Source organism: Colossoma macropomum, unplaced genomic scaffold (genome assembly GCF_904425465.1).
Source record: "Colossoma macropomum unplaced genomic scaffold, Colossoma_macropomum, whole genome shotgun sequence".
NCBI lineage: Eukaryota > Metazoa > Chordata > Actinopteri > Characiformes > Serrasalmidae > Colossoma > Colossoma macropomum.
In genome coordinates this window covers 26,132,551-26,150,494 of record NW_023494794.1, presented here as the reverse complement: position 1 = coordinate 26,150,494, position 17,944 = coordinate 26,132,551, and the positions used below count along the sequence as shown (strand labels likewise).

The 17,944-nt window shown below is 43.1% G+C and overlaps 1 protein-coding gene across 1 annotated transcript; it reads left to right on the top strand.

Annotated features, from left to right (window-relative positions):
* The first annotated feature begins 960 nt into the window (after positions 1-960).
* LOC118814854 (leucine zipper putative tumor suppressor 3) lies at positions 961-16,052 on the top strand. The gene is made up of 6 exons (XM_036580686.1): positions 961-1,120; positions 5,179-5,769; positions 7,183-7,758; positions 10,459-10,779; positions 11,917-12,147; positions 14,331-16,052. Exons 1-6 carry the CDS (start codon positions 1,085-1,087, stop codon positions 15,090-15,092), a joined length of 2,517 nt encoding a protein of 838 aa, XP_036436579.1. The 5' UTR covers positions 961-1,084; the 3' UTR covers positions 15,093-16,052.
* The last annotated feature ends 1,892 nt before the right edge of the window (positions 16,053-17,944 follow it).

Here is a 17,944-nt window from a genome sequence, read left to right as displayed (position 1 = left end):
GCAGGCAGGCCAGTTTAGCACCCGGACTCTTTTAATACAGAGCAATACTCAGTCCATTTTAAATGAGCTCTGGCCCAGAGAAGGCAGCGGCGTTTCTGGGTCCTGTTTATATATGGTTTCTTCTTTGAGTTTAAGAGTTTTAACTTGTATTTGTGGATGCAGCATCAGACTGTTTTCACAGACAGTGTTTTTCTGAGCCCATGCAGTGATTTCCACTACAGAATCATGTCTGTTTTTAATGCAGTGTTGCCTGAGGGCCCAAAGATCACAGCCAGCAAATACTGGTTTTTAGCCTTGTCCCTTGCATACAGAGATTTCTCCAGATTCTCCGAATCTTTTAATGATATTATGTACCATAGATGATGAAAAACAAAAGTTCTTTGCTATTTTATATTGAGAAACGTTATTCTTGAACTGTTGCATTATTTGCCCACTCAGTCTTTCACAGAGTGGTGATCCCCTCCTCATCTTTACTTCTGAAAGACTCATTTTATACCCAATCATGTTACTGACCAGGTGCAAATTAACCACCAGGTGCTTTTTTCAAGCATTACACAACTTTCCCAAGCTTTTCTTGCCCCCGTCCCAACTTTTTTGGAATGTATTGCTGGCATCAAATTCAAAATGGCCATATATTTTTTGAAAAAAACAATACAAATTTTAAAGCATTTTCAGTAAAACATAGGGTTTAAACGATTTGCACGTCATTGCATTTTGTTTTTATTTACATTTTTCACAGCGTTCCAACTTTTTTGGAAATGGGGTTGTATATTGCGAGGCAGATGGATATTGCAGTCACAATATTCAGCAGTAAAATCGCAATGTTTTTTCTCCATATCACGCAGCCCTGGCAGCGGCCACAACTGTTTACAGGAAACACAAAGAGAAATTCACTTACAGTAATCAGTAATATCAAGGGTGAATATTTAACTAACAGCTTTAAACTCCAGACATATCAGGGCGCGGCTCTCCCTGCCTCGAAGACAAGGCTCTGAAACAAAGAGATTTGTTTTGGTGTTTGTTCTCGTAGTAGTCTCGCCGCTGTTTGCGTTATGTCATGATTGTACAGCTCTTGGATTAGCTCATGGAACTTTCTGGGAGGGTCCCACTCAGACTGCAGGTACGTATGGGATGTTTGAGAACTATGTAAGTATCGAGGAAGTCGGTCAGCTGTTGGCACTGCATGGTGTCAGGGTTTAAACCGTGTCCAGTGGAAGATCAGGATGAGATTACTCCAGTCATGTGTTTCCTTTTCTCTATGTATATTTTTTTTGACAGAGCATTATACAGTAAGGATGTATGTGCTGATATTTAATAATAAGGGATACGGCAATATTCAACAAACACAATATTGGTATTATATGCATTATAAATACTGTTACTGCATTGTAGTCAAGCAAGATTGACTTAAGGTTTCATTTTTTAGCGTACGGTTACGGTGCTGTCGTTTCATACTCTGTGCTATGTAGAGTAGCACCCAGTCTGGAGAACAATAATCTCATTAAGACCAATTAAGTCCAAAAATCAGGAATCAAGAAATTAACGAAATCCCCAAAATGTATAATCACCATCACATTATTGCTATTAAAAATGACATTCAGAATACTACGTCTCGAGTCATGTGACTTGGACTCGAGTCAGACTCGAGTCACCAATTTGATGACTTTAGACTCGAGAAAATCGAGAAAGTGATAATCCCAAACATTCAGTGATGTTGAGGTCTGGACTCTGGGGTGGTCAGTCTGTTGTTCAGCTTCTTTGTTTGATGTGTCCGTCTCCTTTTCTCAGTGAGGTTCTTCTTGACAGCTACACATCCTTTCAGACCCACAGCGCTGAGTCGTCTTCTCACAGTGGAAGGATGGACAGAAACACCTGTGGATGTTTTCAGATCTGAAGCAGCTTGATTTTCTCCTCTCTCTCAGAGATGAAAGCTTTAAGTGCTGTTTATCTGATGGGGGCAGTTTTGGTGTCTACCAGGTCTTCCAGGTGGTTGTTAGGAGCCCCACTTTCTGTGTAGCTTTTTTTTTGAAACTCCTGCTTATTTTCCTTTGACTTTCGTCTTCCTTATGCAAGTGGATCGTCTTCTAATCTCCTCAGAAATATCTCCCAAAAAATTAATAACTTGTACTGAATGGCCCTTTTTTTAATGTTTTTCTTATCCATTCAAGAGCATTTAAACCTTGAGCAGTCAAACCTGACATTATTGATTTATGGCAAGCAAGGTTATTTAATATGAGCTCTCGTTTCAGTGTCTGTGTTACTGTTCTGGTTTTTACATCCATCTCTAATAGGTTTTAATTAGCTTCAGTTTGAAGGTGACAGCATTGTCTGGACATGTTACAACACTGAATCAGAATCAACCAAGGCAGCTGTTTTTTTCTAATGAATTAGATACGTGCACTGGTGTGATGAAGTGAGATGTATTATCTTCAGCGCAGTCTTTCTCTGGTGTTCGTAGTGAGTATGGATGTTTGGTGATGCCTGCAGATAATTGCTTCAAAAAATGCTCAGCATCCGACAGGCGTTTGGATTCGAACAGTATTTTAAACCAATATTTGATGATTTATTGTACTCCTGTATTTATTGTACTCCAGAAGAGCTGAGTGTTTTAGGTGATGTGGGGTTACTGTGTCTAAACGTCTGTGTTTTATTCATTTTACTGCATTTGTATTATATAAATAAATGTTATATTTCTCGTTAATGCTGTTCCAGATACATTTACTGCCTGGAATACATGCTGGTAGCACGTCATACGCTACCCCGGGCACAAGGAGGACGCTGGGGGGCAGGATTCAGGGCTGCAGCAGCCATTTAAGTTTTAATCACACACCAAATAAACACAACAACCAAACAAAACCCACTTTTCAGTGGCTTCTAACTAGACTTTTCACTCCTTTTCTTCGCTGGAGCTTTTCAGCTCTTCGCTCAGTCTCTCATTAAGGGCAGCGTGAGCACCCGAGCCGAGAGGGAACGAGAGTTCGTTGGTCCACCTCCTTGTCACCGCCCCTCACTCGCAGCTTGTCCGCCCAGATCGAACGTGCGGGACCGGAGGCAGTGTCCAGGAGGCAGCGTTCAGGACTCGCGCGGTTCATCTCCTCATCGGGCTTCGTCCACACTCGGAGATCAGGCCCCGCCTTCCCGCCGGCTCCCGCGGCCACCATTGGGACCCGGTGGACGGGTGCACGCCACAGCTTTCTATGATTTATTGGTGTTTATGTATCAGTATTGGCAGATATGTGCATTAAAACTATCAGCCCAAAATTCCCATATCAGTGCATCTTGAATTTCTTATTGAAATTGTGCTGCATACAGAGACCCTTGTTGAACTCCAGATCACTGGTAACAGTGTCAGCAGATATTTGCTTAATGTCATCAGTCAGATTTGACCGATATTTTGTGACTAGAACTACATCTTAACTAGAACTAGGCTGGTCAGCTAGCTAACGGGCTAAAAGCTAACAGGCTTAAAGCACTTATGGTATGATTAACCGTAAAACGGCAGTATAAAAGTCTAAAAAATGTCACTTGATTGGATTACACGCTTTAAATGTTCGTGTTTCAGTCAGAAGTAGCCTCAAACCCAGGCTGAATTTCGTTAGTTTTGATGACGTATTTCCTTGATAGGACCCTTACTGTATGACCCAGATTGTCGGTGGGTTTGATATGTGGTCCCAGCTGGCCACAGTAAAGCCATTTCATTAGGTTCAGTGTGTAGAACCAGAGCTTTCTATGTGCTGCCGTATGGTGTATCACTGCCGAAGCTTCTTTTATTGTTGGCTGTTGTGTTTTTTGTACGAGTTTGAGCTCATTCAGACTGGCAAGAGCTTATAATCGATTTGTTTATTCATGACAACGATAAGCCGAGACTGATATGTGACTTCTGTTCTTATGTGTCTGCTTGTTCAAATAGTTTTAGTGTGTGACCCAAAGTAAATGAAATTCTGAGAACGTTCAGCTTTTTAAATCACGTTCTTTAGAAAATGAAAGGAACAGCAGCACTGAGGAATCGCACGATCAGCTGAGAAGAGCAGATTAAATAACAGAAATAGACACTGTTTTCATTGGCCTAAAGAGGTTATAGTAATCGTAATGAATAGTTGAGCGCTTCTAATGGAAAACAGATGTTAACAATTCCACCCTTTTTTTGTTTATCACTTTTTTTTTTACAGTCTTTTAGGTTCAATAGACAAAATTTGCTTTTTTACGATGAAACAAAGCCATAACAAGCTTATACGGTTTTTACAAAAATGTCACACATACACCGATCAGGCATAACATTATGACCAAGCTGGTTTGCTGGTCTTACAATGTCAGTTCAGTGCACAGCAGTGTTAGCTTGCATGTAGGGGTGGGCGATATGGCAGAAATATTATATCACGATACTTCAAGGCATTTTCACGATACACAGTATGCATCACGATATTTAGTTTTTCTGAGATTTGTTGGAACCGAAAAAATAGACCCCACTTTATCAACGATCAGGCATAACATTCTGACCACCTCCTTGTTTCTACGCTCACTGTCCATTTTATCAGCTCCACTTACTATATAGGTGCACTTTGTAGTTCTACAGTTACAGACTGTAGTCCATCTGTTCCTCTGCATACTTTCTGTATACGTTCCGTATAGAACCATTTACACCACATTCTCCACTAATCTGAAGAACACTTTAATCATGCGAAGGATTCTTTGAGTGTTCATGGTTCTCTATAGAACCATTTTCTTCACTAAAGAACTCGAATCTTTTTAAGAGTGTAAACTTCAAAATGATTTCACGAAAAACTGCTTTTTAGCCTGCAGCTGCTGATGTAAGGAATATTTCAGCTTCAGCTGCTTTTTGAACAAGGCACAATGCAGGGCAACCAATCGGAGCAGAGCTCATTTACATATCAGTCTTAAAGACATAGTAACGGTTTCATTCTAAGGGATAAAGAGAGGTTGGAAAATAGTCACATAAAAATGAATTAGGACTGTTTTTGGTAAACGTAACACAGATGTTATTAAAATAAAATGCAAAACAAATGTGAGGATTTAATAAAACGTTAATGTACTATATTGATGTGGAAGTGATAATTAAGAGAATACTTTAACAGTGTGGTCACTTCGAGCTGTGTTTAGGTGCCGTCTGCAGGATGTCTGTGTGTTTCTGCATCACTAACTCTGTCCTCTCCTGTGCAGTGTGTACACCTGCGGTCCACCCCGGCCGCCCCGCCCGCCCCAGCCTGCTGGTGCTGCGGGCGGCCGAGTGAGGGGCCCTGCGCTCCTGGCATGGGCAGCGTGGGAAGTGGAGCCTCCAGCCAGCGGGCCATCACCATGCGCAGCGTGGGCACACGCACCACCCCCAACGGCCCCCTGGCAGCCCGCCGCCGCCTGGATGACCGCAGCTTCAGCGCCGACCGCCTGCCGCCGCCCGCCACCAAAACGGCCGGCGTGTCGGTGCCGGACGAGCCCAGCGGCTACAGCGGCCAGAGGGAGTGCCACGGCAATAGCCGCGACCCTTCCCACAACGCCTCTTCCTCCAACCGGCAGCACACCCTCAACGGGGAGCGACTGCCGTCCAGCTCCTCGTTCTCCAATGGTGGGGCGAGGAGAGAAGGCCACAGGCGGGGGGAGAGCATGGACCTGTGCGGAAACAGCATAGTCCTCACAAACGACAAGAACGGCAGCCACCAAGCGCCGCCGCAGCACAAGGACAAGAGCAAAGCCAAGACAGACAACCAAAACCCCCCCAACATCCTACCCGTCTCCGGCAAGCTGGAGCAAGCACAGGTACAGCACGGGGGTTGAGGTTGTCCTTTAGGCTACGTTCACATTAGCAGGCTGAAGTGGCACAAATCAGATTTTTTGCTCTAATGTGACTCAGATCTGATGTTTTCAGAGCTGTGTGGACACAAATCTGATCTTTTCAAATCCAACCTGAGTCACTTTCGTATGTGGTCCTAGATCGGATACGTATCTGATTAGTGGCCATGTGACCTTAATATGAAGCTCAGATCAGAATTCATGTGCTTTTTCTCCACTGCGCCATCATTCAGCGTTACCATGGCAGCAGCGCCGAACAGAAGTTAAAGCCTGTAAACGGTGGAAAAGCAGCTCATCTCACCTTTTTCTCCTTCGTCTCGCTCTAATAATGAAGCTGAGAGCTGATCAGAGTTAATTATCTTCTCAGCGAAGCTCGTTCTGCTCGTTAGTTTGTGCTGATGATGAACGTGATTCGTTCACGTGACGTTACTGAGTAGGATGAGCTCATGAGGGTCATTTCAGGACGCCGGTTTGTCACATTAATGACAGATTTGAATCACTTATCTAAACGAGTTTGAACCATCGTGTCAGAGATCGGATTTGAGAAAAAATCAGATTTGAGCAACGAGGCTTGTAATGTGAACGTAGCTTTAGCGATTGCTGTATTAAGTGTCTGATGAACTGGTGGTCATTCACTTGATTGGTTATGAAGTACGCCATGGAAGTATGTTGCTCCATTTAAACGACATCAGCGTGGCACAGGATGGAAGGAGAGGTGGAACGATTGTATGGCTGTCCAGCTTTTCCCTTTAAAGCGGCGTACTCAATCTCAAATAACCCAGGGGGCCAGTAGACAGGTGGTCTTCTCCTTGGGGGGGGGTTGCTGCAGTTGAAAAAATACAGGGAGAAAAGTGTCTCATGTATGTAATTAATTAATTCATTCATTCATTATTATTTAACTCATTCTTATGAGTAGTAGTAGGAACAGTAATTGTAATTGTAGTGTTTTAATACATATTTTAGTTAAGTAAACTTTAGGTTTAACAGTATAATTATAAAAGTGTTTAAAAGTGTTCCCATGCACTGTTTGTGTTAGCCGTCCTCTGGCCCTTCATCTGTGATTAGTTCATCACATTCATGTCTGGATATTTTGGAGTGGTGGACGACTCTCAGCCCAGCAGTGACAGTGAAAAGTGTGTAAAAACTCCAGCAACACCGCTGTGTCACTCCTACGAGCACTACACACACTGCCCGGTCAGCGACACTGCTGTGCTGAGAGTGGTTCACCTCCCAAATAATACCTGAACATCAGCAGTGCTTTCCATCTGATAAAGGCAGAGGTCAGCTTACTAATTGTGCTTAGTAATAAATGGGCTGTAGTCAGTAATTGTATAGACACACAGTTCAGGTGAATTAATCCTTCCCCCACTTCCTCTTTAGGACCCTGACACGCTGGTCCGTCCCTCTGCCTTCAAGCCAGTGGTCCCCAAGAGTTTCCACTCCATGCAGAACCTTGTGTGCCCCCTCCAGGCCAGTGCAGGTGCTGGAGGGGGTCCGGGCAGCAGTGGCAGTGGAGGCAGCGGAGGCGAGAGAACAGGGCAGGCTGCCTCCGCGGCCCGCCGCGAACAGGACAGTCCAAACAGCCGGGGGGGACCTCACTCTGGGGGTGGTCGGGCCGGTCAGGGCAGCATGTCGGACTCTGGGAGGAACTCGCTGACCAGTCTGCCCACCTACGCAGGCTCAGGCTACGGTCCCCCACCGGCCCTGGGGCCCCTCAGTGCCTCTACCAGTCACATCAACCGGCTGGGCACGGCTGGCCTGGACAAGCCGGACAGACCTGGCTACCAGAACGGCCTCAGCGCCTCAGACAGCGGCCACTCCTCTTCAGGCAAGAGCTCCTCGTCCTATCAACGGCTCAGCCACCTGAGCGATGCCCCCGCGCCTCTCCGGCCCTCGCCTTCCTCGGACGACGTCATCCGTGACCTGGAGGATCGCCTGTGGGAGAGAGAGCAAGAGGTGAGGGAGGAAGATACCTTCTGTTTTAGTTTGTTTACTGAGCTTTTCTTTTTCTTCTCTTTCAATATGTGAAATATATATACAGCAAAATACACAATGTGGCCAAAAGTATGCGGACACCCCTCCTAGTTATTGAGTTCAGTTGTTTTAACTGCATGTACGCCCGCACATAGCCATAAACAAGCACTGGCAGTAGAATGGGACGTACTGAAGAGCTCAGTGACTTTAAACATGGTGCTGTCAAAGGATGCCAACTTTGCCACAAGTCAGTTTGTTAAATTTCTGTCCTGCTAGATCTGCCCCGGTCAACTGTAAGTGATTTTACTGAAAAATGGAAGTGTCTATGAAGCTCTAGACCACGTAAGCCCATGGCAGGGGGGGGTGTACTATACTGTTATTTTTGCTTTGTTGATATTTTATTGCATGTACAGTACTAGGGCTGAAAGATTAATCGTTTTTATATAAAAATCGCAATTTTCAGATCACAAGAGCTGCAATTTTTTAAAAAATTATAGCCTAAAGTCTTCAAAAAGTCCTTTAAAAAGATCTTTAGTAAAGACAGTCATTCTATATAGAACACCCAACGACCCATGCTTAACAAGTTCTTTGCATGGTAAAATAGTTCTTAAGACTGAAGAAGAATGTGTTGTGTAGGGTTCTAGATAGAACCAAAAATGGTTCTACTATTGTTACGATGTCAGGCTTGTAACAATAGAAGAACATTTTGGTGCTATATAGAACCCTTTTTAAAAAGGTGCTATATAGAACCATATACAACACACTCTCCATCAATCTGAACAACTATTTCTAAGCATGCAAATCAGTTATTGAGTGTTTATTGTCTTAACTAAAGAAACCAAACCCCCATGTGTTGTGACATCACAACCACAACTTAGTGGCAGTTTGGCTCACTACATTCAGGGGTCGAGCCAGAAAAGGTGGATATTCTGGTTTTCCTGGCCAAAATAAATCAGGCCAGAATCACTATATATAAAAAAAATTGCAGTTTAAATTGCAGCTGCAATATTAGTTGGAAAAATGGCAATTTCATATTTTCCCCAAATCGTTCAGCCATATACAGTACTGTTCAAAAGTCAAATACCAAAATGGCCAAAAAGTAGATAAGATATAAAGGAGATGAGGAAATAAGATATAAGATAAGCAAGGAAGGAGAAAGTCAAAGGAAAAAGGAGAAAAACAAGTTTTTCACAGATATATTGAAAGATATAGAAAAGCTACAGACAAAATGGGACTCCTAATTAACTGTCCCCATCAGATTAACAGCAATTTAAGCTTTATTCACAATTTCTGTCCATCTTTCCACTGTGAGAAGACTCAACACTGTGGGTCTGAAAGGATGTGTAGCTGTCAAGAAGTCCTTACTAAGAAAAAGAAGAACTATGGCTACTTTCACATTACAAGCCTCATTGCTCAAATCTGATTTTTGCTCAAATCCGATCTCTCTGACACGATGGTTCACACTCGTTTAGGTAAGCGATTCAAATCTGTCATTAATGTGACGAACCGGCGTCCTGAAATGACCCTCATGAACTCATCCTACTCAGTAACGTCACGTGAATGAATCACGTTCATCATCGGCACCAACTAACGAGCAGAACGAGCTTCGCTGAGGAGATAATTAACTCTGATCAGCTCTCAGCTTCATTATTAGAGCGAGACGAAGGAGAAAAAGGTGAGATGAGCTGCTTTTCCACCTTTTACAAGCTTCAACGTCTGTTCAGCGCTGCTGCCATGGTAACGCTGAATGATGGCGCAGTGGAAAAAAAGCACATGAATTCCGATCTGAGCGTCACGTTAAGGTTGCATGGCCACGAATCGGATACGTATCCAATCTATGACCACATATGAAAGTGACTCAGGTCGGATCTGAAAAGATCAGATTTGTGTCCACACAGCCCTGAAATCATCAGATCTGAGTCACATTAGGGAAAAAACTCGAAATGGTTCCACTTCAACCTGGTAATGTGAACGTAGCCTAAGAAGCTGCTGGTGTTCTCAGAACAATGGACTGACCACCGCAGACCTCAGCATCACTGAATGTGGGATTACTCGGATCATAAAAAGCAGAAAATGCAGCCAACGTCCAAGACTGAACTTCGTAGGTGTGGAACTGTCTCTGCAGATGCCTTTGTAAAGCTGAAAGAGAGTCTCCTGAGAAGAACGCAAGCTGTAATAAAGGCAAAGCGGGAAACCCTTAAATTTAGTTGTTTATGCTCCTGTGTAATTTTTGTTAAATGCCTCTTTTCTGATCTTAGCTTTTCTCCTGATCCTGAAAAATGAATAAGATATAGTCATTTTTTGGTACTTCACGGCCATTTTGACTGTATATGAAAAGATGGAAGAGTTTCTCACGTTTGCTGAGTGCAGCACACGTTATTTTTGTGATGTTTGACACAGTATGACGGAAATGTAATGACGTGGTGCTCTTAACTTGTCCACCTTGTTATCAGTGGTATTTTGTTCAGTGTGCAATGCAATGCTCTGTCATAGGCCAAGAATAGGCTATATTAAAGTAACAGAATATGTCATTATATTGCCCAGCCCTATTTTGTGCAGTCCAGGTTTCTGTGTGGTGACGTGTGACTGAGAGCTCCAAGGAAGCTCTGCCACCTTCCACACGCTCTCTAACAGGTTTACCGTGAACCCCTTCAAGCACAGTTTTGATGATTCTTGTCTTAGGTGCTCCACATGCGGCGGAACTTGGACCAGAGCGAGGCGGCCATCGCGCAGGTCTTTGAGGAGAAACAGCGGGTTTGGGAGCGTGAGATGGAGGAACTGAGGCAGAACTACGCGGGGCGGCTGCAGCAGGTGACCCGCCGCGCACAGCGCTCGCAGCAGGCCCTTCAGGCCCAGATCACCCGCCTGCAGCAGGACAAGCGCCGGCTCCAGGACGAGATGACCCTGCTGCTGGCCCAGCGTGAGGAGCTGGAGAAGAAGTGCCTGGACTACAGGAAGGAGCAGGCTGACCTGCTGCCCAAACTGGAGGAGACCAAGTGGGAGGTGAGAGAACGGCGATCAGTGGTTCCTCAAAAAGAGCCTAATCTGTGATAGATAATCAATTATAATGAACAATACGCTGTACTCTGGTTTAACAACAGTTAGTGGTCATCCTTTCACCCAGAATGTAATCATTCTACAGAAACGTCCACTTTTTTTATCTGTCCATAGGAGTCACTGGTGTAACTGATCGTCATTGGTGTTACACATAAGAAGGGTAACACCAGAGACATTCTTAATGAAAAAATGTCTGCCACAGAGCATCAAACCGCATGTTGTCAATCGTGGAATATCCACTAAAATATGTAATTTAATCCATTTGTATTCTATTTTTCCACAATTACCTCAGAATAAAGTCGGTCACGCCAGTGACTTCAGCTAAAAGCTTCATATGAAATCATGAGCTGAATGAGAAAATCTCTGATAACTGAAAGACACAGTGGACTCACCATGTGCTTTTCTTCATAGATCCTCAGAAAACAGGTAAAAGGAAGTCGAGTGATGTCATCAGTGTGACTTTTATTTCAAAATAAGAGATTTTTTGTTACGCAGTAACTCCAGTGACTCGACTCCTGGGGAACTTTCATTATATATTTTATAATATTTATTTGCCATTTGTTTTCTTTATGTTATTTAAATCATATATTTCATAGTCATGTAGAGATTATTGCAGTTAAAACTGCAGAAAAACATTTTTCACCTCAAAATATGGCCTCACCCTTTACACATGACTGTGAGGACGAGTGGTGCTTGGAAATCTACATGATCAGTTTATAAACCAAGATTGATAAATTGAGGCTCAAGAAGGTGTAATTGTTAAAATGACAAGCTTTTGTTCTGACAGCGACGAGATATAAAAATAATATAATAGAAGTATGTTCTCTCTAAAGGATGTTTTAACTTATTTACCCTTAGAAAATACAAATTTGACTGTAGTCATCCTTTGGATTTGGGTACAGATTACATTACATTATTGCATTATTATTTAACAGGTAATCTGTACCGAAATATAGTTTTAAAGTAACTTCCTACCTTCTACCTAAATCCTGAATTAGAGACATGAGTTCAGTGACAACGCAAGATTACCTGGAGCCTTTTTGTGTGGCTGTATGGATGTCACCCCCTCACCTTGCTCTCCAGGTGTGTCAGAAGGCAGGTGAGATCTCCCTGCTGAAGCAGCAGCTCCGGGACAGCCAGGGCGAGGTGACCCAGCGGGCGGGTGAGATGGTGGCCCTGCGCAATCAGCTGAAGGAGCTGAATGCCCAGCTGAGGGAGAGGGAGGAGGCCGAGATCAGCCTGAAAGAGTCCTTCTGCACCAAGACTCTGGAGCTGGAGCGCTGTGAGGCCGAGCTGCAGGCCATGCTGGCAGAGGTGCAGATTCAACCCCAAACCCAGCTCATCAACATTTATCTGTTCAGTACATCATTACACTCAAAATTACGACGGCGTTTTGGGCCACTTTTAGTAAAAAATAAAAATAGTAGACTTTGAGAAAAAAGTCATACTATTTCGAGAATAAAGACGTAATATTTCGAGAAAAAAAGTTGTAATATTTCGAGAATGAAGTCGTAATATTTCGAGAATAAAGTCGTAATATTTTGAGGAAAAAAAGTCATAATATTTTGAGAAAAAAAGTCATAATATTTCGAGAATGAAGTTGTAATATTTCAAGAATAAAGTCGTAATATTTCGAGAAAAAAGTCGTAATATTTCAAGAAAAAAGTCATAATATTTTGAGAATAAAGTAGTAATATTTAGAGAAAAAAAGTTGCAATATTTCAAGAATAAAGTCATAATATTTCGAGAAAAAAAGTCATACTATTTCAGGAATAAAGTCGTAATATTTCGAGAATAAAGTTGTAATATTTTGATAACAAACGTCGTAATATTTTGAGAAAAAGCCATACTATTTTGAGAATAAAGTTGTAATATTTAGAGAAAAAAGTCGTAATATTTCAAGAAAAAAGTCGTAATATTTCAAGAATAAAGTCGTAATATTTCGAGAATAAAGTCATAATATTTTGAGAAAAAAGTTGTAACATTTCGTGAATAAAGTCGTAATATTTCGAGAAAAAAGTCATAATATTTAGAGAATAAAGTCGTAATATTTGGAGGATAAAGTAGGCTAACTGTAGGGGGCTGCCATAACGCATTGGGGTCTTGGTTGCAGTACTGGAGCCGGAGCTCCACTCACTCCTGTCTGTTTGTGGATCATTTTGATCTTCATTCTCACTGTCTGTGAAACTTCATACCCTCTTTGAATGGGGGGAGATGAAGCCCCCGATACTTATTTCTGTTTCTTATATTAATAACAGGCTGGTGCTGATGTGCAGGAGAGACAGGGAGACTGAGTGTTTCTTTATGTGTGAATCGATATGAAAGTATAACTCCACCAACTCACCGCCCCTCATTTAACATGAGGAGGTGCTGCCTTCCCTTCGCAAAGCCTTTGGCCACAATACTGCGACCTTTCCTGGTATTAATGCCACTTCAATGACGTAACTCTACGACTTTTTTCTCGAAATATTACGACTTTTTTTCTTTAAATATTACGACTTTATTCTCGAAGTCTACTATTTTTATTTTTATTAACAGTGGCCCTAAAATGGCGTCGTACAAAATACAGCCTCTTATCATTTTCATGCTTTCAGTGTTTGAACAGCAGGCATTGGAAAGGCAGTAGTTGTTATGTCTGCTTTTTGCATTAGTTCTCTTACATTTTTATGAGTGCAGTACTGGGGCAGTCATGTCATATACATGTGGTTCCTGCTTTGCTTTGAATAACACTCCTAAATCAGCTCATCAGTTAATTATTATCTCTTTTAACTTAATTTCTGTGCAACTTGACAGTTATATGAAGCAATTCAAGACCAAATTCCAGTGAGAAACTCATTCCATCACTGCACTAGTTAACCAAACTAGCGGATCAGATTTTTTTAAAGCATCGTATCACTCTGACTACATAAGCTGAACTGGGATGATGTACAATTGCAGCATTTTTATTGTCTTTGTATAATTTCCCAGCTGTCATTGCCATTCTTTTTCCTACAGTGTAAAAATATGTGAAAGGAAAAGTGAAAATGAGTTTACACATCATCTACAGAGGACACACTTCTTCATGTTTTAATGCACAATTACTGTTTATATGTTGATTCACTCAAAAGAGGCCCCGCATATTCTGTCGTAACTCCCGACAGGATGAAGCAATCTGAACCAAAAAAATATGCTACATATCTTGACGTATGTGTAATCGATTGCATTACATGCGATGCTGGAAGTGATCTCCCTTTACTGCCAGACACATGAAGGGGTAGTGGGGTCTGCACCCGGAAGTTGCAAACGGAGGTTAAATGTCGTGACGGCTGTCCGGCGCCTACCTCATCGCTCCGATGCAGGGGCATCCCGGCTTGTTCGAAGCTCCATATACTGATGAGCACATTGCACGTTGTTTTGTTCAGATTGCTTCGTCCTAGCGAGAGTTATTACAGAATATTCGGGGCCTCTTTCGAGTGAATCTCCCTGTATAAATACCCTCACCCTTCCATCTTTCTCAGGTGTCCGTGCTGAGAGACAAGCTGTGTGCATTCGAGACGGAGGTGGCTGGGCTGAAGAAAGCCCTGAGTGAGCTTAGCACCACCGCTAGTGCTCGCGCACCTGAATCCAGCTTGGCTGACATGGGTCAGCTGGTGCTGTCCCGGAGCCGGGAGCGCCTCCTTTCCCCTCTGAGCCCCCCGGAGACCCCCACCTCTTCTATGCCAGCCTCCCTCCCTCCCCTCCCGGCCCTTCCAGCCCTCCCGGCCCTGCCCCCTCTCCCCGCTCCCGCCCAGCTGCCGGCACCGGACCCGCTGCTCAGCCTGCAGAGCGACGACTCGAAGGCGCAGCGGCAGGAGGCGGGCGACCTGCGGCGGCAGCTGGAGCTTCTGCAGGGCGAGCTGCGTCTGGAGCGGCAGCAGCGCGAGCGGCAGGCCCTCAGCTTCGCCCAGGAGCGCCAGACGTGGCAGGGCGAGAAGGAGCGCGTGCTCAAGTACCAGGCGCAGCTGCAGCTCAGCTATGTGGAGATGCTGCAGAAGAACCAGGCGCTGGAGGAGCGCGTGGACCAGCTCGGGGCACAGCTGTCCACTCCTGTCCTGGCTCTGCCCGCCTCTCCGGCCTCGCCGCCGCCGCCAGCGGCCAGCCCGGACGTCCAGACGCCGGCGCCCGTGGCCATATCGCTCACTTCCCCGACTCCGCCAGCAGAGGAGAAGAAGCTGCACCAGCTGGCGCCTCCTTGGCCCGTCCCGACTCGCCTGGAGAGGATCGAGTCGACGGAGATCTGATCTGACGGCGGCGAATGTGACCTCTTTGATGCAGTAAAATAAACAGCTTAGAGCACCGATTACAATAGCGATTACAATTACAGTTGTACAAAAGTACAAATGAGTACAAAAACCCCTGAAACAAAAAATGAAAAAGGTCATGCCTACAGCTTCTGAGGACAGTCCAAGGATGCCCTGCTGAGTGAGGCAGAGGTCAGGGTTGAGGGGTAAATATGTTTGCGTGGCCTTATTGACTTGACCTATAGGGAAAACAGCTCTGTGGCTTAGTTGGATTCGGTCTGGTTTGGTTGTAGAAAGAGCTGGCCCTGAGTCTGTAGCCAAGGGGAAGACAGAAGTACCTGGATTTAACACTCAGGGGACAAGGGATCAGGCATTAATAATCCAGACTTAAGGCTAGACTGTTGGAGCTTTTTAGCCACGGTGCCCTCTTAGCTGGAGAGCGGCTACCTGACACCATTCGCGATGACAAATTCACATATCGACTTGGTTAAATCTCTATAGAAATCTATAATCAGTCTCAACCAATGGCAGATCTTATTAAATAAAACACTGTGGGTATTAGATAAACAACATCTCTCTTAAATACTGCTCCTCAGACAAACCCCAAGCCCGCAACGACGATGTAAACAAGATAGAATCCGAAATAACTGAAAAGACTCTTATTTTGTTGTTTGTTTACTCCAGTGAGAAGCTATGGGAAGACCTGATGTCTTCCCGTTTATGGTGCTTGTCCATACCACACAAGTGTGGTGAACAGAAGGACCAAATATTTCTGAGCTGGTGCCGGTCTCGAGTTCCCTTAGTAGTGGATGTAGTCGCAGTAATTATTACCAGCGGACTCCAAGGCCTGGTGTGCGTTTTTGCATAAGAGCGTGCCTCAACCCTCCTGCTCTGTTAGCGAAAGCAGTGGCGGAGGACTTATCACATGGTCATTTGACTCAGAGCGTATTTACCAGAACATTTGTGTTTAAATTTTATCTTGCCTTTTTTTGTTCCAACCTTTCCAAAAACAGTGTAGAATATATTAGAGAGAAAGAGAGAGAGGTATTAAAAATAAAATAGGTTAACGCACTTTGGTTTCTTTTTCAAGAGAGCGCTTGTTTTGCGAGTTGTTAATGATCAGCGTCTGCTGAAAGTTTGATGTTTGGTTTATGAAGCTGCTAGTTAGTGGGAGGAGTCCAGCGGCTGAGCCAAAAAACAGCAAAATAAAAAACAGTGCTAAGAGGGCAATCGGAACAGTTTGTGGAGCCGGAAGCGCTTCTAAAGCGCGCTCCCTCCGCCGTTAACGAGTTAGATTTGAGCAGGACCTTACATTCTTCCAAAAAACACACAAAAAACAAAAAAAAAAAGGAGAGAATATGTGTCAATGTATACTTTCTGAAAGTATCATTTAGAATATTTGACTTCAAAAAATATATATATATATAATATGCAGTAGATTGAAGTGATGTTTTGAAGTAAGTACACCGTGTACACAGGCTATGTTGCCATATTTGAATGGGTTATAAAGACCGAAAAACGTCAGTCGTGTGCTTGTTGACGGGGATTAGGTAGTGAGGTTGTGTAGTGTGGATTAAGACCGAGGAAAAAATAAAAGGTTTAGATACATTTACAAAGGGTGGTGATGGGAAAGAGATGGTAGCATTCAATAAAAATAAAACTGAACAACAAAAAACGGCAACACTTTACTGTAGGGTTCTGTTCATAAGGCTGTGTGACACTTACATAAGCTTGTCATGACAACTGACATAACCCTACATTATAGGTACATTTATTAATGCTTATTCCAACAGGCGTCATCGGTCATAAAGGCTACTTTAGCTGACTTTGATCAAAAATTGACGAATGTAACCTTTATAGCGAATGACATTTGCTGGAAAAAGCATTTATAAACAGCTATGTAGGGTTATGTCAGTTGTCTTAACAAGCTTATGTAGAAGTCATGTAGCCTTATGAACAGTACCCTACAGTAAAGTGTTGCCCAAAAAACACCTTTTGTCACAAAGCCTACAGCTGTATCATAAGTTCTGTTGTACCACCATCATAGATCCAACAGATTAGCTTAAAATTGTGTCCCTGGTCTCTGGCTAAGGCTTAATCTCCATCCCATCTTGAATTGAGGCGCTTTTGTAACCCTTGTAAGTCAAGAGTCGTTACTTTCATTTCCTATACAGTTTAGATGGAAAATGTAATGTATTAATAACACAGAGTGCAATGAATAACATTTACATTTTAGTTAAATTCTTTGTTCAAGTTTGTAATTTTGGCTTTTTTCTGTTCGATTCGATATTAAGAAATGACAAAAATGTGTCAAAAATGGCAAAAAAAAAGCCTGTATGCACAACTATAACGTCAAGTTCAGTTCATAATAAAAAATTTTAAAATCTTCTGCCTCTTCACCGAAACCGAAATTCAGACCGAAACCGAAATTCAGACCGAAACTGAAATTCAGACCGAAACCGAAATTCAGACCGAAACCAAACCGATTTTGTAGTTGTTTTATTTATGCTGTCGAATTAACATAATAATGCTGACGATGCTTCAAATGAGATCAAACAAATTTTTACTCAGTAATTTATTCAACCTAAATAATGTTAATAATTAATAATTAATGAAATAATTAATTAATTAAGTTTCATTCCCTTTTACTGTTAAAACAGTTGATTACTGATTGATACTATGGGGCATTAATAAGCCGTTAGGTTACAGTTAAATTCCCTGTTGTCTCTGTCGCAGGTTTCCCAGAGTGCGGCATAAATTCTCAGGAAAGTTCTCCCTGTTTTCTGTACAGCTTAAGTGTCCCGATGGTTCTCCAGTAAAATATTACTCCATGGTTTCAATTATAATCTGAA